The 27,676-nt window shown below is 45.6% G+C and overlaps 1 protein-coding gene across 4 annotated transcripts in view; it reads left to right on the forward strand.

Moving 5' to 3' along the window:
* Positions 1 to 26,469, forward strand: part of LOC134418484 (bifunctional methylenetetrahydrofolate dehydrogenase/cyclohydrolase 2, mitochondrial-like) — a 43,552-nt gene extending 17,083 nt beyond the window's left edge. For 3 of the 4 annotated variants that reach the window (XM_063156851.1, XM_063156848.1, XM_063156850.1), the window contains one exon: positions 6,689 to 8,272. In XM_063156851.1, the coding sequence (XP_063012921.1) occupies positions 6,689 to 6,801 (113 nt within the window). In that variant the 3' untranslated portion in view covers positions 6,802 to 8,272. Of the gene's footprint in view, positions 1 to 6,688; positions 8,273 to 10,962; positions 11,053 to 15,413; positions 15,535 to 16,262; positions 16,416 to 16,699 lie in introns of those variants that run through there. The other variant, XM_063156852.1, reaches the window with a different exon arrangement.
* The last annotated feature ends 1,207 nt before the right edge of the window (positions 26,470 to 27,676 follow it).

Below are 27,676 nucleotides of genomic sequence, written 5' to 3' on the forward strand. Positions count from 1 at the left end.
CTTGATTAAATATCTCTGCTCTGGAGGAGCTCCAGACTGGAATAGCAGGATTGTTGCACTTATTGGCGGGGTTGAGTGTGGGAAGCTTAGACAGCATTTACCCACATTATTAATGGTTCTCAACAGTTCCTTGTTTTGATAAGTATGAAAATCACCACAGGTTTTTTTCCACAGTTATTAACATCTTGGCTGGCATAATGTTTCAAAGCTTAATTATATTCAGAATGGTTTTAGCCAGCTGTGTGTATGTCTAATTACATCACTCCCTTAGTTCCCTGCTGCTTTTATTCATCATGCATGTTACCTGTCTGTTAAAGTCTGTGAAATTACCTGCATGAGTATAGCTGAGCGACTGTCTTGGAATGTGTTTAGAAATGTGTAACTGGATGTGTGCAACAGGGCTCCAGGAAAAGAAACCTTTTGGAGGACAGCTTGAAAAAAAAAAAATTCCCCCTTATCCTGCTTGGATTTGTGGTATCACAAAGAAAAGGTTCTATTTTCTGTTTTCAGAGCTGAACTAAAGTACAGACAGTTTCCAGGTATTTGGCTAGCTTTAGCAGGTAGAGTACAAAAGCTGTAACTTTGGGAACGTTTCACGTGAACCTGCATCCTTCTTGTTTATTTCTCTTCAAACACGGGACCTTGTGCCTGCAATAAAGGTGTAGATTCAGTGGCAAGGCCATGATTCAGAGTTTCAGCAATGTGCTGTATCTGTCTCATCATGTCTGCTGTGGGTTGTTCTTGAGATTTCACCTGGGGGGAGGGAAGATCCAAAAAAGCGGGAGGAACTTGAGCTTGGATTATGCCACTGCAGTTACAAGTATCATTTCTCTGTGCATTGCCAAAGGGAAGCTGTTGTTGGTTCATTGGTATCGGTGAAAGTTTCACTGAATCTTTAACAACAACAAAAATCATCCCAGTGTATACAGTTCTGAAGACTAGCAAGTAAACCATCCTTGGCAAGTACTTGATCTGGCAGTTAGGAAATGGAACAAGCCAGCAAGTTTGTGTAGCAAATAATTTTATCCTTTTCCCCTGTTTGATCACTTGGCTGGAACTCTATTTAAGCCTGAGTGGAAATGGATTTTGCAGGTTGAGGCTAGGCACATAAATGGCTGTATTGAGATGTGGCCCCTGTGTAACATCACATAGCCCACCAGTATGTATTGTCTCTTCATCCACTTCAGGAGAAAAATCCGGCTGTGGAGAGAGAGAGGTTTAAGTGGGCAATCAGAGTTCAAACTTCGTTTACAAAAACTAGAGGGAAATATCTTCCTTCACCAGGTCATCTGGCTGAAATGTTCCTGTAGTGGAAATTAATTTTATTAGGTGGGTGGAAGGTGTTTTGATTCAGTTGCTTATCTTGCAAGTACTTGGATCCCATCTTCTAATCTCTGCAAGGTAGGGTGAGAGAGTTAAGTTTATTTTTATCTTTTTAACAACAAAAGGATGCATTTAATTTCTTTTTTGTGTCTTTCATTGTTAAATTCAATGTACACATTTGTGAAATTAACAGAATGCCTTTAGTAAGCAGTATTTGTGATTTCCTATTTCCCCATGTGTCCTCTTTATTTTGACACTCCAAACTGCGTGCACATCAAAAACCAGTTGTTGTTTGGTCCAGAATAGTTTACTGTGTGGTTCCCAGGTATCTAAAAGAGCCAGATACTGCAGGGATAAATGGAACTGCATGTGCTACTCTTCATGTAAAACTACCACAGCGTATGGAGAATCCCTGCTTATGTTAAGTATTCTATGCTCCGGAGAGTGGCTGTCCTCCATTGTGGAGGCATCAGGAGGAAGAGTGAAGTGCCAGGAATGAGGAGAAGCAGTGGCATCCCTGTGTGATCCCCAGTGCCATTTTAGCTGCTTTTGGGCAGTAAGTTTCAGTTACAGAAAGGGAGATCTGTTTCTCTGAGCAGCCTAGTGCATGTGTGGGTGCACTTGGCCCTGTTTTATACGCTTTTGTTGCCACAACTATAATGCCAAGGGAGGAGGAGGGCTACAAGGACCAGGAACATGAAGTAAAGCAACAACTTACCCAGAAGATTTAGCTGAAACAGCTCTTTTGGGTGGAGCATCATTTCCAGGAGTAACTGGTAGAGCAGGCTACTAACACGCTGCAGTAGTGGTTCACCTTTGCAAGTGGAACTGGAAATACCAATGAAACTGAAGATGCTTGTATTGCTTTACAATTCCTTCTAGATTTTTGACAAACAGCAGTGCTGATTGTTAGGTCTTGATTAGATGCCTATGTAGAAAAGGTATCCTTTGTGTGAGATTTTTTTTAGGTGATGCAGTTGTGATGTGAGTGGAGGGCTTTACACATGAGAACTGTTTTTTCTGACTGGACAGTGTGAAAGATTGTGGAGAATTGGTCCCACCATGAGCAGGGAGGGATTGCCAGTGCTGCAGAGCAGAAGAGGGAGCTCCAACAGGTGATTGATGTGATCTGAGGTGATGGGCCTATATTATGCATTTTCTCTGAATAGGATTACCCACCAGAGTCTTCAAATCCAATTAATTGGTGGAAGTGGTGGTCCTCAGGTGTGCCTTGGCAGCAGTATGCAGGAAACCTGGCCTCTGTGACAGCCACTGCATCTGACGGTGTTTGCTGCCTCTCCGCGTTCATTGCAGTACCTGCCTGGCTACAGGCTGCTCCTGATTCCTTGAATCTTTTCCAAACTAGCTCCCTGTGCAGCTTTCCCAAACAGTGGTCACGGAAATAGAATGTGCATGTTCCAGGTGCTTTTGCTGTAACTTTAGTTAGTTCCTTTCTCAGTTGATTTCAAAGATCTGGCGTTTATTTTGCCATGGAGAAGAGCCCAGTCTGTGTGATCACATCACCACATCGCTGCCCTGCAGACCTTAGGGGAACCATTGCCTGTTTTGCTCCATGACTGCAAGGAATGAATCAGAAGGTTGGTGTTAGGCTGTGACAGAAGCCAGAAGGCTGCTGGCTAACTGGGGTCAGTGAGCTGCTGCATGGCCTGTCAAGGTTCTCCTGCACAGAAGAGGGTCTTGTTCAGCAGTGTCACTGATACACACTGTTGGAATTCCAGCACTGCACCAGAATTCCTTAGTTTTCCTTTATATTGCAGTTAAAATAGCTACAAATAAGAGAAACAAGGATGAGAAAAAGCAGGAACTCTGAGAAATGGGGTAGATGCTCACTGGTTGGTGTCCCACAGTGCATAGTGAGAAGAATCCCAGAACATGTGGAGCAGAACAGGGGATATCTAGTGTGGCTGCTGAGCATGTGATTTCACACTTGGGCAGTGCTGCAGGGATCTGGTGTAGCTTTACAGGGACTCGTAAAGCCATGTGGAAACAGTGCTTAGGCAGGAATTACTCTGCATCACTTAATGCAGATGCACAGGACCCAGAACTGCCTTCAGGTTGAGACTTGCCATTGGTTTGTGTGATTAACCCTATTAGGTGTCTGATGTCCTCAGCTTTAAAGGAACCTAGGAATGAAGGGCTGTCTCCAAAGCAGTGGATCCTGTTTTTCAAGGAAACAATCTACATTTCATTTCTTCTGAAGAATCAAAGGAAGATTTCAAGGTTCTACAGAAGCTGCAAAACAGCAGCTCCTCCCCCATAGGTGTCTGATTTGCATTTTCCAGATTGTCAGGGGAAGGCCTGGGAGACCAGGGCCCATCTGGAGAAAGCAGGAGAAAAGCTGTGGACTTTTTTACTTTGAAGTAACTGAAAGTTACTTCATTCCTGAGAAGCAGAAGCAGGACCTGATGGAACTGACAGCACACTAGCTCACCTGCCTACATGAGATCAGTCACACATTTACATGGTGTCTGAGAACTGTGCTTGGGCCTATTTCACTTGACCAGGAAAGTCTATTGATGTTTTTGAGGCCAAGCTATCTTCCCCCTTTGGTTGCTGGCATTCATCTTGGAAAATTGCACTCACCATATCTGTATTTACTCTTACCAATGGAAACTTATCAGATGGCAATTTCCCCAGCACAGACACCTGAGTGTTCCAAAATCTGGATCAGCTTTTGTGCATGAGCTATCTGGGTGGTTTTATGCTAACTGACAAGAAATTTGGCTTCTGCCACGCCCCTCCACAGGGATTTCCATAATGGTATAATATGGGCAGAGGAATTCCCCAACAACTTGGGAAAACAGTGCACTGCGTGTTTCCTGCTGGGTAGGGTTACTAACACCACAGGCAATGCGTGCTGTACCTGATAGTGACCTGACAGGCATTGAAAGCCTTTCTTGAGGAAAGACAAGGTCTGGTTGTGGGTTGTTCTCTTTGTAGGTCAGGTGGGAGTAGTTTGAATAACACCACAAAAAGATGTAGGTAACATTGCCATGAAAACCATCATATTTCAGTTTAAAGTGCCTACAGTATTTTCTGTGTGAATGACTGTGTTTTCTTCAGATGCGGGTACATTTCAATAATTATGACATTAATCTGAAAACTCATAGTAACTGTATTAACTCTAAGCACCATTCTGAAATGGTATGTACTTCAAAATAGTATTACTATTAAAAAGGTCAATTGTTTGTGTTTGAGAATATTGAGAAGTAACTGTCATATGATATCTTAATTAAATTTGTTGAATTTTACATCTGAAGAAAAACCACATTGTAGCCTGATTTCCTTTCCGTATGTTTTAAGAGTATATCTGGTGGTGCCAGTCAACAGGGCAATTAAAACCTTCCTGGTTGTATTTACCGGCTCTCTTCAATGAGGGTTGATCTTCTGTTCTTTAATTCAGTGAGATATTTGCTGTTAACTTTGTAAATGCTCTCATGAGTTCCCTGCCATAGGGGACGTTCAGACAGCATTTTATTAATTTCATTTATGTCTGGCTCCTCAAATCTAGTGAATATCATTTCCCAAAACCCCCAGTGTCCAATTTTTCAAATTCTTTGTAATATTTTTTGAGACCTTATTCCTGACAGTTGAGCACCACATAGATTCCAGAGATTCAAGATAAATACACTAAAAGCAGTAGCAAGTGATCTTGTTTGTTCCAAAGCCAGGTGCCTAGTTTTCAGTCTCTTAACATCTTCTGATAGGCAGGCAGAGTCTGGTCTGTAGGGACTTCAGTGAAATTGAATGTGTTTCTGTCAGTTATGCTTGCTTAGGTGTCTCCTGTGTGAGTCTTTGAAAAAGCAAAGCTTCTCTAAGTGGTGAATGATTTACCAAGAACTTATTACTAAGCAAGCCAAAAAAAGCCCCAAACTAACAAACAAAAAACCTCTCATGGTGGTGCCCTAAAAAACCCTGACTCTCAGTATTAACAAGGTGAGTTCCTACAAAGTTGAGCAGAATTCCATTGCCAACAGCCTGTAATTCTGATCAATGGCATTTTGCACAGTAGATAAGAAGATCAAGCCAGGATTTATTGCTGTGTTGTATGAATTCCTCATACAAACAGGTTAACTTAAATGCACTCAAAGTGTACACTGAATTTCAATAGTCTAACATGACTAATGGTTGGAGCTACTTTGGTAAGATTTTCCTTTGTGATACTTCACAAAGAACCTGCCCCTTTGCATCCTGGTTTAACCTAGGCACCCTAGTAAAACTGATCTTTAAAAATGTCTTTTCTGGAGGAACGGAGTGTTTATGGCTGAAATTGCAATGGGAATTCTGCCACTAGAATTGTTTTTTTTTTTCTTGAAGTAAACTCTTGTCGTTGTCTATAGTGTGAATCAGAAAAACAAATCAAACAGAAAATTGTACTCTCTCTCTCTCTCCAGTTTTAAGTTTCTTTCCATGATCTCAGGGTGTCTTTATAGCTCGTGGTGTAGGAGAACAGATTATGGGACTGAGGGAGTGGGGCTGGAGCCTCATCCCTAATGGGGTGCAGCTGTGTAAAACAGGTGAACATCATTAAAGGAAAATGAGCAGGGAATGCTGAGGTGCATTGACCAATGAAAAAGGAGTAAAAGGCCACACAGGTGTTGTACATGTGAGAAGCAGGGTTGAAAGGTTGTATTGGGGAGTTTAAAAATGCTGATGCTTGAAACCATTTGTGGTGTTGGTTGTCTGCCCTCTGTCACGTGGGGCACAGAGGCTGACTAGGTGACTTGGCTGCTGCTCTGCTGTGGATGGCAGTAGTTCCAGCAATCTCCTGCTCTGCGTGCTGCTCCTCAGGAGCACAGAGTTGGGGGGGGTCACCTCCTTACCTACAGAATGACATCCCCAGCTTCCATAGCCCTCCTGGATATTGGAGGTGCAGTGTCCCAGCTGACAGATGGGGGTGATGCACATCCATGCTGCTCTCCTGGGCTCATCCTGACCACCTGTCACATAGATGTTCCTGGGACAGCTGGTCAGCTGTGTCACATGGGCAGAAATTGCCCCTTACCAAAAGAATTCCTTGGGATTAACATTCCATCTGTCTGAGCACAGGCTGTGTGAGTGCCTGTGCTGCCATGGGGAGAGGGCAAGGTGCTGCAGGTAGATCAGCTGGAACAGGTTGTGCAGCCCTGGCCCAGAACTAGCCCTGGGTGATACATTCGCATTAGGAGAAGAACCTTGCAGCCCCGATGCTGGCCCCGTTCCATCCCTGCCCTGGCTGCAGTCAAGCTTCTGCCGTGGCTGGTCCCTTCCCTTCAGTACCTGCCAGTCACAGCCCTTCCTGCATATGTGGGGAAAAAAGGTTTGGAAGTGTTCTTAGTCATTGCCTTTTTCTCTTTTCTCTTAGAAGTGAAGAAGAAGGCTGCCTTTATCACTCCGGTGCCGGGAGGGGTAGGACCTATGACTGTTGCAATGCTTCTGAAGAACACACTCCTGGTCGCTAAAAAGCTCATTTACTAGAGCAAATGGGTTACCTTGGAAGAAGAATCTGGGTTGTTCTATTTATTGATACACAAAACACTTATTTTTTACTATAAATATATTTATTTCTACCTTGTATTTATTTTTACATGTCAGGTATGTTAAATCTGATGGTTTATAAAATGTTCAGATACTTTGTCTTTCCTCCTACTGACTTATTGTGAGCAAAATCTACTTGGAGAATGCAGCCTACACAGGTATGTTGGTGGTGGTGGCCAATTATGTGTTGGAGAATGAAGAATGAAGCATAAATTACAACTTCACCTATGTATTGGGGCAGTTATCAAGGTCCTGTAAACACTTGGGACCTGTTCAAACAATATAAAAACTAAGACATGCTGAATATCTTTCAAATACATGGTTTGGGTTCTGAGGTCACTAAGCACTCTGGATGTAGTTCAGGATCTTTAAATACTTTTTTTGAACGAGTAGAGCCAGCAGTGGCCAGGCAGTAAATGTTTTAAAAGAGTCAAGCTTGAATGCTGGTGAAATTTTGACTTGAAACATCTGCAAGAGGTAAGCATGAATAAGTAGCTAGAATTGAGACTGGAGTTAATTTTTTTCCATGTCTGGGCAAATTGTTTTGGTGCCTAATACTGCCATCTCATAAAAACCCCTCAAACCTGGCCAGTTGATTGGGCTGAATTCGATTGAAATTGAACGGAATGGAATGAAATTGATTGGAATTGAATGGAATGTAGTTAAAACTTCTCTACATGTACAACATGTATGTGTGGCAGGAGATCAAGAGGAGGAGAAAACCAAAGCTTTATCCCTCATGAAATATTTAAGCCATTTAATTATTCTCTTACTTTTCAAAACTGCATAAAGAGGGCTTTTTTTAATCCATGTTGTAAGCCTTGCCTTCAATGGCCACAGTATTTTGCTGGTTAGAGAAGAGCACATGGGATGAGATCAGTGTGCCTCTATTCCCAAAGCTGTTTCTTGGATGGATCTAGAACAGTTACTGCTGAGATGCCAGTTCAGCTGAATGTGTGCATGGTGATGTTCCCACTGAAGGCACTGGTAGACAGTTAGGATGTCTACATCTGCACCAGGATTACTGATTTATTTTCATCAGGAGCCATAGGTGTTTGCTATTGGGCTATAGTTAACTTGGAAGGGGAAGGAAAAAGACTGTGGTTAAGTTCCCTTGCTGTTAAAGGGGAAAATGTCTTTACTGTGATAAGTCAAGGTGGAGCATCCTTTCCATGCTCACTGTTCTTGTGATGGATTTTGAGTTTGCTCTAGCACAGTCTTTGCACAAGTTTGACAGGATTATTGCTAAACATACAATGCCAATGGTGCAGATGCTTGTCTTTTTAAATGTAGGTGGTAATATAAATTTATGTGGTAATGTAAGTGGTAGGAGGATGAAGGCACCTATGGAGACTGTACTTGGACTCATCAACCCATGTCTGAAAGATGGAATAAAACTTGTTTGCTGTTACCTTGGTCTTGCTGGAGGCTGTTGATGTGGTTTGGGGCATGGTTGTGTTCTTCCTTTGTTTGTGTTCAATCATTGCTGTGTCCATCTGTTTGCACTGCTTTTGTTTTCTTCAGTTTAACTGTGATCATCTCTGTGATTTTTGTCAGAGTAGCCATTTAAGGCACGGTACTTGTATTCCTTGAGTGAGCCTGCCTGTGTCATGCCCTCCAAGCAGGTCACTGTGCATGGTAAGCCTTTCCCTTGATCCCATGGAAGCTGCGTTAGCATTACAGCACAGCCTGTGGGGCCTGGGCTTGGCTCCACTACATGCTGTCTGCAGAGCTGCTGGAGGCTTCCATGAGAGTGCTCTCTGCTGGGAGAACATCCAGAGGGAAGGGCCCATTAGACAACGCAGAAAGCAGGCTGGTGTGCCTGACCTGGTCAAGGTTTGTCCAAGAACAAGCACCCTGCGGCAGACAGAGCACAGCCTTGCCCATTGCAGCCTTGTCCCAGCCTACCGCACCCGCTGTGCTGCTTCATGACAAAGCCTGCCCTCGGATTCAGGCCAGATTAAGCTGCCATTGTGCAGCTGAATGTTGAAAGCAAGGCTCACCAACCTCATCCCTGCTTGGGACTGATAGTAGAGGTTATCCAGGTAGGCATAAACACTCCTGTCCGTCCAGGGAGTGTGCAAGTCGCACTCAATCAGTGTGCAGGCATGCAGTAATTCAGGATAGCAAAGGAAGGGAAAAACCTCCTGGAATGCAGTCCATGAGCAGGAAAGGGCATAATTAAAATATGCATAACTAGCTTGTGTTTTTCCCTGAACACGTGAAGTGGTTGAATGTAGTCCTACAGATCACTGAGGAGAATGCCATGGAGAGGGAGGATGTGAGCTGATTGGAGTTACCAAGGCACTTATTAAAAGGCTTTGGGTTTTAAAATCTAAAAATTGTGAAATGTCTTTGCTGCTTGGAGCTCACAGTTGAGGAAGTGAGAGTTGTTGCTGAGGTGAGCCATGTACCGCTCCTTTGGTCAGTCAGGTTATGGATGTCTCAGTGTGTTAGTGAACTGGGATTTTCCAATTAACTGCTCTAGTCTGGGCACATCAGTACCCTTCACAGAGACCAGTCCTACTTGTCCCAATCTGCCTGTGACCAAGGAAGCTGTACAGTGTTTGGAGTTGTGGAGAGTGGTTTAGTACAAGAAGCATGTTTGAGAGGTCTATTCTAGAGACCCTGCAAACACTATGTAACAAGTATGAGTGTTTGCATTAAGCACAGTCGCTTCTTGGAGAGGCGGAGATGGGCTTTTGTGGCAGAAATGAAGGGCTCTGCTGCTATGGGAGGCAGCAGTTTACCTGCTTTTTCAGCCTGTGTCACTGCTTGTGCCTGGCCAGGTCTGGACTTGTGCCCTGCAGCTCTAGCCAGCAATCCCAGGCCTGGCACCGGCCAGTGGGCTGCCTGGCTTCCCGGGCTGTGCACAGCCAGGCTGAGTGGAAAGTGATTAGCACAGCCCTCGGGCTTGCAGGGCCTGGGATCAAAGGCCTCCCGCTGGCAGCCACTGATGAAGAACACCATCCCATTATCTTTGTGCCTGATCGCTTCCTAATCTCGGCACTAGCTATTCCCGCAGTTCCTCTTCTGGATGGCAGGGACTGAGAGATGGGAGGAACAGGGGAGCAGAGCAGGGACTGGTGTCTGCACTTGAATTCCAGTGTAGCATCCTGAGGGTGCACTTGAATTCCAGTGTAGCATCCTGAGGGTGAATATCCTTCTGGAAGTAATACAGGACCTGTATTATGAGGAGAAAAAACCACCACACTTGCAGTTGTGTTTTGTTTGGCTCACCTTTGTTTGGCTGGTTTTTTTTGTTCTTCTGCACTGTCAGATTCTGGGTCTCGCTCTAAAACTGCACCTTTATGCCCACAGGTAATAGGAAACCAGGGTTTCAAAAGAAAATCTGATGCCATTGCAAGATAATAGCAGTTTCCTAAATAAATGTGTGGTTGCCCCGGGGGTTAGGTTGTTACCAGATGCACCTTTTCTTGATTGGTGAGAACAGGAGATGACGCTTCCTGGAGTATAAGTGCAAGAGAAAACACGGGAGCACAGATAAGCACAGCAAGCAAGCCACCTGGAAAGAAGACCTGAGAAGGTGTTAAAGCAGCTGCCATGGCGTTTGGAATGCTAATCTATATTTTGCTGAAAGGTAGGTTTGGAAGAGGCTTTTCTGTGTTGTGAGGTGCCAGGCTTTGTTAAACGGAAACAAAGCCTTTCTCCTTCTGAGATAGGTGGTGGGGTGGGAGGTGTGCAGAGATGTAGGAAGCAGAGCTACTTCAGCCATTTAAAACCTGGATGAAACTTTAACTGATGGGGTGTAATTTAGACTCTGAAAATAAGCTACTTGAACTGGTAAATAGGTGTAAGGTTGTACTATGCTACATGTATCTATGCTGTAAGTTGTGCGGGATAATAGAATGGAAAATAGGATGGATTTGTGTTTTGGGACATTTGCAAGCCATCATTTGTTGTCCCACAATCATAATTACGCTGTGTTAAAAGGAAGTTTGAGGCAAGAGTGTTTTAAAGGAATTGTTATTATATTGCTGCCTTCTCTGGGGTTTGTATGAAGTGCTTTCTGGGTGAAATGAACCTTGAATAGATACACTGAGTTTTCTGTTCCAGTAAGCATCTATTTGCATTACACAGCAATGGGGGCACTGAGTGAAGAGTCTGCTATTACCGTTTCATCCCTCAGCACGGACTTACGGATTAATTGGACAAAAAACAATGCTGAAGGTATTCGGTTTTTGTTCTGTTTGTCTCTGTTAATCTGTCAACTGGGGGAAAAACCCAACCAACAAAATAAAACTTCCACCAAAATCTGTGATGCTCCATCCCTTGGACACTGTGGGATTTGTGAGACAAGCTGATTTCTTCATGGAGCCTTTGAAGCCTCTCTGGAGTAAGGGCTGCCACCCAGCTGGGATAGGCTCAGCAATGAGCAGCTGAAGGATCATTGAACTCAAGTTTAGTCATGATTTGAAGGATACATTTTAAGGCTGATGTCCAATTTCTGTTACTTTCACCTGGTGCTTGGTTTCTGTCTGTCCTCAGCACGCACCTGAATGCGCGGAAGTGAGAAGGAACAGGCACAACGTCAAGCAATGCCTGTCATGAGTTGTTACTCAGTAGTTTCTGTCTTTGTTGCAGTTTTGCTTTTGGCTGTCTGGGTTTTCACAGCTCTCATCTGAGTGCTGGCTCTCTCTTCTTCCTTTCTCTTTCCTGACTGAAATGTGAACTCAGGCTCTTTTACCTGCCAACCTCTGAGAGCAGAGCAGTGTTTATCCTGCCAGCTGCATTGATGTTACCTGAGATGCTGGTGATGTCATTGCTTTTGGGGAGCTGTGCCACCTGGGAATGAGGTTTTGGCAGGTCAGTAAAGGAGGAGAGGAATCTAACTGTGATACTTTTTAGTGTCTCTGTACTTTGAAAGGCATATAAACCTGCATACAAATAATCTGTCAATTCTAAGTCATCACAGGACGTCTTCCAAGCCTTTTTTAGTAGATCCACAAGCTTTTTATTATTTTCTCATAACAAGTCCAGCTGTCTCTTGTAGTGGCAGAGTGTTACATATACATTCATCCACACACATACTGTATGTGTGGGTTCCTTATACATATACACATAAAATATGGATACACACACTTGTATGCATGTGAAATCGGTAAGGTGTTGGGTTTTGACCACAGTACTTTGGTTTATCAGTGCAGCACTGTGGTCTGGTTTAGTCTGTGACATGATTCTTGCTGAGCTGCACACAGCAAACAGGAGGATAATGAAGTGGAAATACCCTGTGGCTTGTTAAGTGCCCTGTTAGTGTTGTTTCTAGAAAGCAGGAGCAATGGGTCATGTTTCAACGAAGAGGAGGCTTATTTACAGGGTCACAGCCATGTCTGCAGTAGTCTGTGAACCTTTGTTGCAGCTGGAGCTGTGGTAGTCAACTGGACACCAGCATTTTCCTTTAAGAGAATTCCACTCAAAGGTAGTAAGGGAGGCTCTGGAGCTGGGACTGAGCCCTTCCCTGCCTCCTCCTTCCCACTGCCTTTCCTCCCTGATGCACCATACTTGTGGACTGAGCTGTCATGGTCTTACTGGCTGACTCCTTTTGTTGCCAGTCTGTTAGTTTTGGCAAGCCCAGGCTTCCAAGTACCTGTAACCCCGATTTCATGTCAGGTCTTGCCAGGTGCATCTCTTTGAATGACTCAGTTGCAGGCAGCTGTCAAGTGCTTACATGGCATGTTTCTCTCTCCTCATGTGACATGAAAGGGCACATGGACCTGTTTATTCAACAGCTTGTTTAGGATCTAGGCGGGCAGTATGATAGGAATTAACATAATGCTCTGGGGCAGGCTAGGAAATCATCCTTTTTGTTTTTGAGACTCATTCTTTCAGAGGTAATTTGTGCTTTTGCAATGTCAAAATAATTAGCTCACGGAATTTTTGTGTGTGGACTTAATAGGTGATGTTACCCACAATGGACCAAGCTGTTCCTCCTGACAGCAAAGAAGGAATGTGCTGGTCTGTCTCAAGTGCTTTCTAGGCAGGCTGCTGCTCCGGGCTGACCTGGCTTTCTAATGACGCTGGCGCTCAGGGAAAGGGGTTCCTGTGCCTGTGCAAAGCCAGGTTTCCTGCAGGTGTGGGTAGGTGGAAGTCTGCCACCTCTCGGCAGAGCTAGCATGAGCAAGGAGAGATTTTGGGATGTGGCAATCCATCTGGTCAAAGTTGGGGTAGAGGTGGCTTGGGATTTTGTGCCTCTGGGGTGTGAATTTGTACCTTCCTCATGTTTATTTTCTTTCTTCCCCTCGTGGAAGAAATGGAAATGAAAGGCTAAACCTGTGCAATAGACACTTTCTCAGGGCCTAGGAGAAGAGCAGTACTTTGGGCAGTGGGAAATGCTGGCTGAAGTCTCCCATTGAAGGATATTTTTAGTGGTTTTCCAGTGCACTTTGTGCTGAAATGGTGATTCAAAACAGTTGGTGCCTGAGTGTTTGAGGAGGCTCCTGGGAAAAGTGTGCATGCGCCATTGTCTGTTTTCTGAAACTCTTCCCTGTGAAGCTTAGGTAGCTGTTCTGCAGGTACTTTAGACCTAACCAGAGTGGGCTGTTGAGAGTCTCTGGCACCCTGGATCTCCTTGGCATGCTGAGCCCTGCAGCTCTGCTGCCCACATGCTTTCCTTTGTGCTTTCCTCATCAGAGAGCAGTGTACAGTTCTCCTGTGCAGCCAGTAGGGTCATCCATCTCTTGCCCCAAAATCTGTCTTTTCATCCTGAAAACTGCCCTTTCTTAACTCCTTCCTGAAGTCTGTCCCACTAAGGCCTGGTCCTTGGCTGACTCTGCTCTTAGCCAACAAGCCTGTCTCCAGAGATTGTCAGCAGCCTTCCCAGAAGCAGCCCAAAAAGAGCCAGAGCTGGACACTAAACTCCTGTTTAGCCAGCACCAACTTCCTCACTTGCATTGTGTTTCTAGGTCCCATAGTGTGAAGAGAAACTTGGTAACTTTTTCTCTGTGGAAGGATGGCTAAGATGCCCTTTTCTCAGCCATTAGAAGTTCATTCTGAAACAAGGGATGCTTCTCCCACCTCTGTAGCTTTTCTGAGGAAGTGCAGTAAGCCAAGGTGTCATTTTTTCAAGCAGACCTGAATTGTCACTTGTTCTCTCTAGGTCTCATGCTAAGCTGGGAGTCTGGTTATTCTGTCAGGTTTGAGAGACACTGTTCTCAAAGGAATTGTTAGATCTGAGTGTCAGTGATAGCATCATGCCTTTTGGGTGTCCAAACCACATCATTCACAGCTCAAGCTGAGCTGCTCTAGTGAGAACAGCTGTTTGCCATTGCTTGTCACCTCGGATAAAGCTGCAGAGAGGAGGAAGAAGAAAAACCTCAAAAACTACTTAGAGGAGCACACAAAGGAGGTTCCTGCAGTTAGATGGTTCAGACTGGAATTTGATTGGGAATTTAGGGGATTGGTGCTGTTAATCCTGAAAAGTGTGTGGTGGGCTCACAAGTTGCCCTCAAGGAGGCTTGAGGCTTGTGTGTGTGGCAATGATTCCATGATTATATACCATCTCCAGACCTTGATTCTGCACTTAGTCAGAGAGGAAGGGTTCTGCTTGCTGTACCTTTGCGTCACCTTTGTTGGGTAGACCTTGTCACCTTGCTGCAAGATGTTATTTTTGTTGTGGTCGTAACTGAAAGCTGCTGTTGACATGCCCTCTGTTAGGAAATCATCTTCAGCTGTCCCTGATGCAGTCCCCTGAAATAGCAAGTCATTGCTTGGACACCCCACCCCACCAGTGATTCCTGGAACTGGGTAGAGAGACCAGTTGGAACAGATGCCTGCAGTGATGGCAAAGCTTTGGAGCTTTCTCCTCACCTGCTGCACCCCTGTTCCTGTGACTTCTTTATTCCCATTTGAACCACTGTGAATAAGGAAATAAGATAGTGTTTTCTGTGTGAGAAGTGTGCTTGCTGACACAGTAGTGTAGAATTCAGCACAAGTTCACAACCTTGCTGGCCTGGACTGTGCTTTTGCACAGCTAAACCAACCAGGCAGTCTTGGCAGCTTAAAACTATCCTGGGACACTCAGCTAACATTGAACCATGGAGAAGGGAGGGGAGGGAGGAGTCCCACCATTCATCTTCACCCAGAGCTGATAGGCAGGAGCACCAGAAGTGCAATAGTTTGTCTTGGGACAAGGAAAAATTAGCTATTAATTGAATCCAGCCTGGGAAGGATACTGAGAGTAATTCAGTGCTCTCCTTGTGTCCTAAACCCCTGCTATTACTGGGGAAGTTTTTCTGATTGCATTGCAGATTGGATAGTGCTGATGTTACCCTGTGTGAATCTCCCATAGTAATTTCTGTACATGTTGCTCAAGAGCAGATGATTTATTTGCAGTTAGTGCTTTCTCAAAGCCGTGCTGGACTGTCTGGGAAGCTTGCTCTGTTCAGTGCTTGACTGAACCAGCTCACGGGACACCACACAGTAAATTGACATACGGAGTGTTTGCTGCACATTGTCTGTTCTGCTCCGGGTGTGAAAATATGTTCAAACAATATTCTGTTCTAAAAGTAACATGACTTTGTTCTGTTTCACAGTAGATTATTCAGAGCAGCCAAAGCTCTTGAAGCTGATGCAGACCTGCCTTGAGGAGCATCACAGCTATTGTATCAATGGGCTCTGCGCCTTCCACAGTGAACTGAGGAAGCCCATATGCAAGTAAGGAATGCTGCCTGTTATACCCTTCTTCAAAAATGGCACTGGCATTGATTATTCATGTGCTGCATGTGCAGCTTCACAGTGTCAGTCAGATATTTGCAGGATTAAACTTTGTCACAGACCTGAGTGCTGTGGTGTTTCAGGACTGCAAACAAGGCTGCAGTACTGTGCTAGTGGAAAACTGAGGAAGGGAGAGGGGGAATTCACAGCTTTGTGGGTCACTGCAATGGTGGCATCTCAAATCACAGCTGGTACTGGAATTAGTAGTAGAGGAATCAATAGATGTTCACAGTGAGTATTAAGAAGGGAACAGCACCTTCCAACATATCAGCTCTAACTGCCTTATTCCACAACTCCATACCAACCAGAACCATGGTGTCCTTATAGTTCTCTAGGATGCTTAGTGCACAGCCTTGGCCTCTGGAGACATAACAGCAGCTGAGGATCTGCAGAGCACAGTGCTCTTGGTCCACACCCTGCACAACCAGGGGATGTTTAGACTGTGTTGCTGCTGTGACTGCGGTACTCAAGTGAGCTTTAACCTAGATAAACTGGGACAACTGGTAGTCTTGGTAGAGGCAAGAGGTTCTGAGTGAGCAGCAGGTTCAGCCCCTCCTTGTTTAGACTTCTTGTGATCTGTTTGAAACTGATGGAAACTAATGTTTCATTTTCTATTTCAAATACACAAGCTCTGAATGATTTTTGCGTGATGTGTATTTATTTTGTAGGTGCCTTGCAGGTTATAATGGAGAGAGGTGTGAACATTTAACACTAAATTCATATGCACATAATTCTTATGAGCGCTACATTGCTGTGGGGATTGGGATTGGAATACTGACCAGTGGAATACTCGCCATCATCTACTGCTATGTAAGAAAGAGGTATGGGAAATCTGGAGTCTTCTGATTACATTGATCTGAATTTCAGTGGGCAGAGTTTTAGGGGCACTGGGATTGTGTCTTCACCTGCTACTAATCTGTGGTGTGATTTTCAAGGAACTAACTCTCTATACTTCTGATTTCTGATCTACCAGTGGTGCAGTTGTCTTAACTGTGGGGCTCCTCTGGGCTACCCAAGTGAGTTAGGGGACTAGATTTTGGTTCTGTGCAGGCTGCTGCAGTTTCAGGTTTGGCTGATGCAAATCACATGCTGGTATCTGCTTCAGATGCAGGAAACTGCAATCCCCCTACAAGGTGTGTGTGGGTGAGACGGCGCTGTGAAGCCCTGTGCTGGAACTCTCACCGGTTTGCCTGCTGAGGAGGAAGGCCCCCGCGCCATGGGACAGGTGCCCCAGCCTTGTTGAGGAGATGAGCCCGAGGAAATGGCGGAGGAGCGTGCCAAGGGAACTCCTGCAGCACTGACAGGCTCTGGGTGTGGTTGAAGAAAGACTTCCTCTCTTGGGTGAGGGTGGATGGTCCCCAGGCCCAAGCAGCTGAGGACACTGCAGGCATCTCAGCACTGTCCTGTGCCTAGTGTTTGCTCTGGGGGAAGGACTGGTTGGTTTTAGCTGTTTTCAGTCATTTCAAGCACTCGTACAGTGTTCTGCTTTGGTCTTTTTTGTGTTCTGTTTGGTTTTGTTTTCTTTTTTTTTTCTCCTCTGGAGGATAAGCACCACCTCCCTCATAGTGGAGCTGTATTCTGGACATCATGTGCTGACCACTAACCATTTGGGTTCTGATTTGGTTGTCTGCTGGCTGTGTGTGGATAAACAGTCCTCTCCCAACCCAATGGTTACCCTTGGTGGGCTGGGCCACGTATGGGCTTCTGGTGCCATAAAGGACAACAAATGTTTTGGACTGAGGAAAGTGTCTGGTTCTCAAAACCATCCTTAAATTAAAATATAGAGACTAGGCAATTCTCCTGAAAAATCAGACCATGACACTTCTGGGCATGGCATGTTCTTATTGTTTTCATAAGCAAAGCAACAGGATGCCTTTCTCAAAATGGATTGTGGAGTGTGATTGTGACAAAGAACTGTCTGCTTCCCAAACATCCTACAGCAGGTCCTCAGTTCCGTGGAATTTCAGGCAGATCATTGCCTTGCTGCACCCTAATTCCTGCACAAGACTTGAATTCCTAGAGAAGCTGGAATTTTGATATGAAACTTCACTACAGTTTTTCCCAGGAAACAGACTTTCTCCATTCCATTTGCACATTATGGGGACATTGTAACCACTCAAATAAGAAATTATTTTAGGGATTCAGTTCCACCCTGGACTAACAGATTGCATATTGGATGCTTGGTTCCATTCATCTTATCTACAAAGAGTTGGTAAGGTACAAAGATTTGGTTCAAGGAAAAGGGAAGAAAATTGGTTCTGAAGATGATGGCACTAACTGGGATGTCTCACAGACAGCTGGAGTGTTTGCCATGCTGATGTGACCAGAGATGGCTTTCAGACATTTTCATTTCAGCTGTTGCACATTGTAGACTCATCTGCTGTGCTCAGCCATCTACCAGCGAAAGGCAATTGGTACTTTGAAGTCTTGTGGAGTCATATTGGCTCCAAAATTCAGGTGCCCTGCTGAAAGCTCAGTTTTTTGGTTATGTGAGTTAATTTTTACAAGAGGGATGCATGTTTTTGGTTGAAAAAACCCGTGTATTTGTGAGACTACAGTGACAATGCTGAAATGTGTATGAAAGGTGGGGTTTGAAAGGGTAAAGGTGTGTGTGGCATGTCAACAGTCTGAAGTTCAGGGGCTTCTCATGTGGGCATCCTCATCAGTAGCTGAGCCATCTTGGCTCTGTGATACCAGTAAATAAAACAGCACATCACACACTGCTTGGAATCCCGTGTAATAGAGGGAGCAAGCAGCATATGCACACACAAAAAGGATTGCTGGTGAGAAGTGGATGGACACCACTCCTCTGCACATTGACACCATTGTATTCATCCCTCAGCCTTTTTGTCTTCTTCATCTCCAGTCAAATCTTCAAATCTTTGCACTGCTTCCTTTTTTCCATTCTTCTGACCTTTTCTTAGGTTCCACTGCTGGGTAACTTGTGCTCGTGACTATCTTCAAGTCAGCTTTTGGTAGTGGCCCTGTCATTTTGTGTCACACATATGTGGTGAGAGGACAATTAGGTATAAATTAGTCTGCACATCCTCACAAATGCAAAACACCCTTCACCCATCTCACATGGAAACGGAAGATGTGCATGTCATTAGGAAAACACAGGTGAGAGATCCTGCTTGTTGGTCTCAGGAGAAAATGGTGGAGCTGAATATCCAAAGGATGAAAAGCCTCAGGGTTTTTGTCACATGAGTGAATCTGCCTCTCCCCAGTGAGTTGTCTCTCGTGCTCACACTGCTGGTGTTGGATTCACTTCCCAAGGACCAACCCCTCTCCTTTGCAGAGGCTGTCTTGGAGCAGACACGCACCCTACACAACTGCCTCAGGGGGTCTGTGCACTTGGCACACAAGTTCTAAGGGCATGAGTTGGAACATCTGGACTTCACCTTGCCCAAAGAGTACTGTTGGAGAGATGCATTTTGATTGCACGTTCTCTTACTGATGTTTGTTACACCCCTTGTGTACCAGAGGCCATGCAGGTGCCCTGCAATATGTGCAAGTGCCTTTTCACTGGTTTTACTCATTGCAGTGAGCCATTTTGTACCTACAGCAACATACTCTGATTTTTTTCAGGTTTGGTTACTCGTAAGTGAAAAGGAAGGTCTACTTAAGGGCCACAATTCAGCAGGAGACTACATAGTGAAATGTTTTTCTAGTTGTCTTTCAGGCCCAAGGAGGCTTTGGAAGTGAGAGTTTGCTGGTATTTTTTTGCCAGTGGAAGTGGAAGGTGAAGCACCAGGTAAGCCTGTGCTATGCAAAATGAGACTTGGTGTCAGGACAGCATGAGAATAAAATAGAAAGATGACGATGGGAAGAAGGCAAGGCAGGAAGGAAAAGAAGGTGCTTGCTTTATTTTAGTTCTCTTTTTTCCAAGTGGAGTCATGGCTTCCAGCACAGTGTTCCTCACCCCCTGGGTACTGTGTGCCCACCCTGCAGAAGCACAGCCTCAGAGCAGGCCCCAGCTGTGTGTGAGGCATGGCTGCCTGACTGACTCACGGTGCACTTGGGCTGAGGGAATCTGCATGGCCTCACATTGCTGCAGGGAGTCAGCCCTGCTGAGCCCTTCCTTGATAAGTGACAGATGCTGCCAGCCTGGAATGGTGTGCTGCTGCTTACGGTGCTGAATTTCCTGCAGAACTGGCCTGTCAGAGGATCAGGATCATCTTTCCTAGCTCATTTATCAGGCTCACTACTCTTTGTGTAGTGGCATAATTAAGAGAGTCGTAAGCTTCTTCTTCCCTTTCCAGCTGCACGTGCCAAAAACTGTCATTTCAAGAGGAGCTTCTGCTTTATGTGACTTTTAGGTAGGGCTGCTTCAGCTGTGGGAGGCAGCAGCTTAGCAGGGGCGGCAAACAGAGACATCAAAGACCAGGATATTCCTTTCTCAAGGACAGAGCACTTGCTCTGTGAATGATCCAGGCTGGTGGAACCACACTGGCTTTTGCTGCAGCACATCTCTCACGCTGGGTTGCCCTTAAGCTACCAAGCCCTGAACCTGCTCCACTGGCATCTGCAGCCACTGTGCAGGTGTGCTGGGCTGCCACTGGAACATCTTCCCTGCATTCAGCTCCCATTTTCTGCTCAGCTGTGTGGGTGGCCTACAAGTTTCCCTGATCCCAGCAAGGTCTGTTGCAAACACTGAGATGTAAGCCTGGGGACAAGATGGCTTTAAAGACATTTGATTTGATTTTGGAGGGAAGTGTAAGGAATTGAATTGATGCTCTGAGTGCACAGTGTCCCTGTCCCTCCTGCTGGCTGGGGCACACTAGTGGCTGGCACACAGGTAAGAGACAGTTTTTCCTTGGAGGTTTTCTATTATTCTTAGTAGCCCACAGTATATTTGGAAAATGACACACCAGGGTTTGTTCTCCATCCCACTTACAGTAAAAGTACAAATCTCATTGGTGCTGCTGCAGCAGTGCAATCCTGCACTAAGAACCAGCTGTGAAACTAATTGCTTCTAAGTGACTCTCAACTTCATGCAAAAAAACCCAAAACAAGACTGAACCCCCCACCCGCCAAAGAACCCACTCCAACTCTCCCCTCCGCCTCCAACAAAACCCCAAAACCAACCCAAAAAATCATATTCCTCTTGGCAGAAGAGCTTTGTAATTCTTTGTACTTGTTGTATGTTTTGTTTCATTTCTGGTCCATGAAATACACTGTAGCATCCCACAAGGTTCATAATTAAGTTCAGAATAACTCCTGTTGCCCCTGAAGGTTGCAGTTCTTAATGGATTGCCTTTAGACCATCCCTAGGAAGCAAGGCTTTGAGAATGATGTTCATTATTCTTCTGTGAGTTCTTTTAAGAAATGGTGCTTGGGTAGATCAGTAACACAGTAAGTGTTAAGAGACAGGAAACATGGGTCAGATTTGGTAACATGCAAGTTTGAGGGCAAACAGCTAGAATTTCTTTCTGAATATTCATTTCAGTTCTCTCTTGTGTGATATGAGTGCAGATTTACTATTTGTGTTTTAACTTTTAGAGCTAATCTGAAAAGTATCATGGCAAAGTGTAAGTGTTAGAGAGCAGACAATGTGCACGATAAATAATCTGAAGGATTCCGATTCAGTCAGAGCTGGATTCAGTCAGCTCCAGCCTTGTCAGAGGCAGGGTCTTCATAGCCCTGCTGATTTCAGAGAATGCTGGCATGGAACCCAGAGCTGGCTGCTCCCTGGTCTGTGTGTCACAGAGCTCTGGTGTGGCTGCTCTTACCTATCCTGAGCTTTGCTTGGAGAAGGGAAACGCCTGTAGAGGTCCCTATTGTACTGCAAATCCAGGAAACCGCTTGGGACTCCTCCTTTATGACCCAGTTGAGGAACAAAGGCAAAAAAGTGCAGGTACTCATTAAAATCTCAGTGTAAGTAGTCATTAATTATCATGACAGCAATAAAATCTTGTACTGTGACTAGACTTGGGGCTGCTCCTACTCTCGCTGAACTGAGTGGAAGGGAGAGCAGGTTCTGTGAGCAGCAGACCTGGCTGAGCTGGAGGAGGTGTGCATGAGAGGGGACTGTTCACTGGGCTGCTCTGCGAGCTCTGCTGCTCCAGGCCCTTTGGCTCTTGGCTGTGCAGGGAAGAGCTCCCTCCCTCTCTGTGGCTGCCAGGGTTGGGAGCTGGGGCACAGGCTGGGTTTGGTTGAGAGCAGGGTTTGACTTGGTATAAAGCCCATGGCCTGTGTGTAAGCAAACCTCTAAATGAGAGGTTGCTTGAGTCAAATTAAAATTCTAATTCTGTTTTTCATAAGTATAAACATAAAAATAGCCCATGAGACACAGTTTCAACAGACAAATTAGGGTTAAAACTGCTCTAAATGCTTATTCTCTGGAGCAGTTTGGGATGAGCTGAACTTGGTAGTTGAGGTATGTCTTGCTTAGCCATTCTGGGGGAATTTTCCATTTGATGATTTGGGGGTTTTGCCCCATTGTGGAATTAGGGCCATCTGTGAATGGTCACCTGCCTTAGCTCTGGGCTCAGTTTTCTAGTTCATAAAAAGGTTAAAGGTACCCAAAGACGAGGTTTTGATTCCATGTCTAAGGCCAAGTCACTTAAATGCTAATTTTTAATCAAAACTTCGTGTTGAATTTATCTGGTTGGTATTGGCAAGGAAGTTTCCTTGTATAGATTCCCCAGTGCCATTTCTTTGCCTTTCTATGAAGGTGTTTTGTCCTTTAATAAGCAGAAACACAGTTTACTGCATTTTCAATACCTGATATTCAAATGCCAGCTGTGTTTCCTGGCTAGGACTGAGCAAAATGTGGCAGGGCAGCATTGCCCCTGTTATGCTCTTTGCATAAATCTGTTGTGCTCTTTGCCCTTTTTATAATTGTTATTCAGGTTTTTTTGGGGGGCACAGGGAATGCAAGAACCTTCCTTTTTCCTCCTTCTCCAAGGCTGTTGTGCAGAGAGGCCTCTCCACAGCTCCCTCTGGCAAACAGCACAGCCAGGCTTGAGACACCAGAGGACAGGGCTGAGCTTTGCAGGAATGTCTGAGTAACTCGGGCAAAGCTAATTTGTTTGACATCACTTCAGTACGTAAGGCTGTCTGTTTGTGTCCCATTGTTATGGCAAATCCCGCGATGGATGGAATTTTATTGACTAGTGCTGGCTGCTCGGCAGAGCCCAGCAGTGGGTTTGGCCGGAAACACTGTTCCAGGAGCTGCCTTAATAGGTGCCAACACCGAATTCAGAGGCTGTGTGGCAATGCAGGGGGATAGAATATAAGAAAATAAAAATAGGGTAGAAAGTAATTTTACCCCTAAGGAGTTGCAGCTGGGCTAATTAGCAAAGACTAGGAGCAGGCCTGACTTTAACAGGCCACAGCTGTAACCAGTGAGAAGAAGAGTCTATAAAAGAGTGGGATGGCTGGTTGAGAAGGGAATTGGAGTCAGGTGGTCACTTTGTGAAGAAGAAAGAGTCAGTGCTCTGAGGAGCAGCCCACGAGAAAGCACCAAGAAGGTCTGAAACTTTTGTGATAAGGAGACAACAGTATGGAACCCCTGCAGTAAGATGACCACACAGCCACAGCGGGGCCTTGCAGGGAGCTGTGGCAGCCTCGCCACAGGGAGGACCCGAGCGCTTCCCCTGAGTGCATCCCTGGTCTGCCGCCTCTGGGCGGGATGAGTCAGAAACACGGGCTGGGAGAGGGACCTTCGCTTAAAGGCCGTGCCAGAACATGCAAGATGGGGCTGACATTTTTCTGCTTTTCCTCATATTTTTAAGTGGCTAGGGCATTGCATGTTCATGGGCGTTTCTTGGAGGGATGCTCTTCCGACAGGCAAACTCAATGAGGGCCTCCAAGTGACCTTGTCTGTGTGATTCTTGGAAACTCAGCATCTCAGGTACCAAGTTTTTGGGTGCAAGTCTTTGTAGTTCTGACACAGTAGTTCAGGAGCTTAATCTGCCTTGTGTCTCAGGATGGATGACTGCTACACTGCCCTTTCAGGTCGTCCAGGTTTGCCGAAGCAAACCAGTGCCCTGGAACACAGGCAGGACTCCCAAGGAGCTGAAAGGAAATTCTCCTGCCCTTTCCCCTTGCCTTGTTAATGCTTCTCTTGACTTTGGTGGCATGTTCACGACGTGTCTTGTGCAAATAGATATGAAAGTTCTCCCTCAGGCACTTCTCAGCCGTCTCCTGAATTCCTTTCTCCATCACTAACAACGTTTTCCATCAAGATTACAGCAGGAAAAAAATGTTCTCTATGGGCTAGGTGCTCCCCTTTGCATGAAAAGTGTGTGCAGGAGCCAAGAAACACCCGGAGTTTCTTCCTGATTGTTCCCAGAAAGAATGGAGAGTGACGCAGTGGAAGGGCACGACCTTACACCAACACACACACTCCAAGACCTGCACAGAAGTGTCCATGACCTCAGCATGACAGTGAGGAATTTGGGGTGCCCTGACCCAGTTGGGTGTCCCCTTGCATTCCTCCCTGACCTTTTCCTTCTGGCCCAGCAGAGTTCCTTTCAGGGTCATCCTTCCTGGTCTACCCAAAAGAGGTGCCTCCCAGGCAGGAGGAGGTGTCCTTGTGTAATTCAGGTGCCACATCCAAACTGCAGCCTGAAAGGACTTCAAAAGGTTTGTAAAGGTGATTCCTAGTAAGGGTTGGTTTGATTCCTTTTTAAACCATGAAGCATTTGTGAAATGTACTGGTGGAATGGCTCCACTGAAGGCTTTTCAAGACAATCATAAAGTAGGGCTCTGTGATTTTCCCAGTCAGTTCTGGCCTAACTCCAAGCCCTGCTGCAGGCTGTAATAAAGCATTTGTTGCCTTCAGAGGGTGCAGACTCAGGCTACTTGCACTGCCTTCAGTCCACAGGTATTTAGGTGTTTATGACTTTTGAGTGCTGTGGGATTCTTAAAAATTCCTATTTGTTTGTGGTGATTTCTTGAGTGAGAAGAACCATGATAATCAAGAACAAGGTGAGAGATACAAGCCAAGGTGACAACAGTAAGACAACAGTAACAGCATGTACTCTGAATGCTACTTGAAGGTTAGAAACCCTGGGTGCAGGAGGAAACTCAGGGGCACTTGGCCCCAGTGTGTGTACGTAGGCACATTTTGGGTAAAGCCTCTTCAAGTCCTGGGCTGCCACGAGGTTTCTGGGGACTGTGCATTGTCCATAATTTCAGTGAATTGAAGTGAGACTGTTTCTGTCAATACAAGTAGTCCTGTGTATGTGCATTGAAAGAAAACATGACACAGATGGGAAACTAGTTCCCTTTGTCTTCCAAACATTGGAGTACATTTGTTTAGGATTGTGCATTGCTTCATTATTTGCACATCCTTCCTTCAGCACTTAAGCTGTGTGCTGAATTCCTATTATGCCAAAGGATATTTTCTGTGATCAGTGTCCAGGTGACATGGAAAAGCATGGTCAAATATTGACCGGAAGTGCCCTCTATGTGTCTGATAAAAAATCTCAGACTTTAATGTGCATACCATACCTTGTGCTGATGAGGAGCTGAGGCTCTGCCCTAGTAGATATCAGGTGCTTCTGTAATGTTGAACAACAAGTTAGTCTTTATTTCTCATAAAAATAATCTTTGTTGACCCAGAGCTTGGGTTCATGCAGATCAGTACATATGCAGAAAGCCCTGCAGAAAGCATTCCATTATCCTTCAAAGAACTCAGGGAAACCCAAATCCCACCACTGTGGGGTCGAGTTGGAGCCCCTGTGCCCCCTGCCCTGTCCTTCCTGTGGCCCGTGGAAGGTTTGGAGTGGGGGGCTCTGCCCTGGCACAGGGGGCAGGTCTGTATGCAAAAGGTGCAGATCAGGGCCTGCTCAATCTTCTTATTCTGCACCAGAACTTTTGTCCAGCCCTATCCACACAGAAATTCCCCTAGGGTCTATGGTCCTGTGCAGAATGCAAAAATGATAATTGATAGGAATTACAATTAATATAAATAAGACAAATTACACTTCCATGTGATTTAATGCAACCCACTGCCAGAGAAGTACAAGCAGAGCTTTCCACATATCACCAAGAGTGAGATGGTGCAAAAGCAGCTTGATCTGCTTCAGGTGGCCTGTTAGTTCAGAGGCTGGACTGAATGTGGTTCCTATCTCTTGTAAAGCAAGAAGCTAGCTGGGCGCCAGGTAGGAGCAAACACGGATTTAGCCAGTGCTAAGGGTGAGCAAAGGGAATAGCATGGATTGCTGGGCTGAGCCTGCCGTGCAGACATTCTGACCTGTCCTGGAGGAAGGAGATGCAGGGGACAGCAGTCATGGCATGGGAATATAATGACCTGATGGTTTTCCACACCTGAATTTCTCTCTGTGGTCACATTTAACTTTGCCTTCTGCAGTATGGATCAGGACTGCAGCATCAGCAAGAGGAGCCTGGGAGGCAGCAGTGCTGCTCTGGCTCAGTATCCACAGAAGAAGTGATCCATGAGAAGGGCAGGAGTGGAGCACAGGGACAGAGGTAGGAGTCCCTACTTCTGCACGTGTTAGATAAGTTGCAGACCCTGTGCTTGCCTCCCTGCTGCCATCACACAAATATCCAGATAGCTACAAGGATGCCACGGGGATGAAAGTGTTACAGCCTTTGGAGGTAGTTCAGAGATGCTGGGGCATGGTAAACCAGCACTTAGTCCATACCTAACATTTTGCATCTGTAGATGAAAATGCAGCCTTGCTCCCAGTGTGACCTCTGGGGGAAGCAGACAATGTTGCAGTAGCCAGCTGAAATTATCCAGCTGAAATGATCCAAAGCCTCCCTCGGCCTGTCACGCCACAGAGAAAGCGGAGCCTTCTCTGCCTCTGCTTTTGCTCCTTGCCTCCTTCCGCCCTGCCATCCATAAACAACTGGGGGGAGTTTCGGGTGTTACTAATTTTAATAAAGTGGTTTTAGGAATGTTTTGCCTCTCCAGAGCTTTCATAACATACAGTAATAGAGGCTTTTGGCAGGAGCAGTAAAGCCAATTGCTCCCACCCTCCCTTAGCATGCAGTAAGCTGTGTGTGTCCTGGCAGCCACGTGACTGAAAGTCGGAGCACGGCGCAGCACCTGGGAAACTGGGAATGCCCTTGTGGAACACACAGGCTGCCTGTCCTGCACACAAGCACCAGCCTGTGCTCTCCTACACTTGCTGGGCCCACGACCTCTGCCAACTGGTGCACTTCTCTGGAACTGCTTATTTTGGAGATGATGGGGAGTGTTCTGTCACTGGGGATGCACATCCTTGCACCATGTTTTACTCTAAGCCTTAATTTTCTTTGCTTTTGAGGGCTTGCATCAGACTGTCAGGCACTATTGAACAGAGGCATTTGTGTTTATCTGCCTACCTGGTGAGGGAAAGGTAAGCAATCTTTATGCTTCAAATGCCTCTCATATCTCCCCGAGGGTATTTAGTTATCTGGCTCCTTGGCTGTAGGTACACTTGTAGTGGGTGTAAGTTACAGCTTCCTCCTGCTCTATCTGCAAAGCAATCTGGATCCCAGCTGAGTTCATAGTGCGGTACAAAGTGATATACCTTAGAACAAGTGGGGTCAGGACTTGACATTGCTTCCTTTGCCCCTTGTTTTAAATAAAACCAGTTCCTGATAATTTCCTTTCCAGTGAACATCTATTGCAGGTGCGGCTGTTGCTGTCCCAGTGGTGCTAATGATGGGTTAAAGGGGTGTAACACAGGCCTGACATTTGCAGGTGACAGTAGGGATGTCACCAGAGCAGTCTGTGCCACTCACAGGAGCAGAGGAGAAGAAAATGGTGTCCCTCTGGGAAGGTTTTGGGAACGCCACTGAAGTTATGCTGGGAATCAGACTGAAATGAGACTGGTTCTAGTTTTTTCTGGCTTGTGACATAGCATTAAAAGTCTTGTCCTTTTAGCCAAAGTCAGGGGGAAGTAGCTGAATGCTTTGCTGGCATCTGACCTGATGCTACCATGATTGTAGCCTGGAGTTACAGTTCTTCAAGGTGCTTGTTTTTGTAGCTGGGGATGTCCTGTCAGACTTCTTGCCATCAGCATACTCCCAGTAGTGGGTTGTTCACATGCGAATGAGTGGTGACTAAACTCGGTGCTTCTGCTTCTACACCAAGAGTTCAAGTAGTTCTTGCTCTTCT

This window comes from Melospiza melodia, chromosome 5, assembly GCF_035770615.1.
Source record: "Melospiza melodia melodia isolate bMelMel2 chromosome 5, bMelMel2.pri, whole genome shotgun sequence".
NCBI lineage: Eukaryota > Metazoa > Chordata > Aves > Passeriformes > Passerellidae > Melospiza > Melospiza melodia.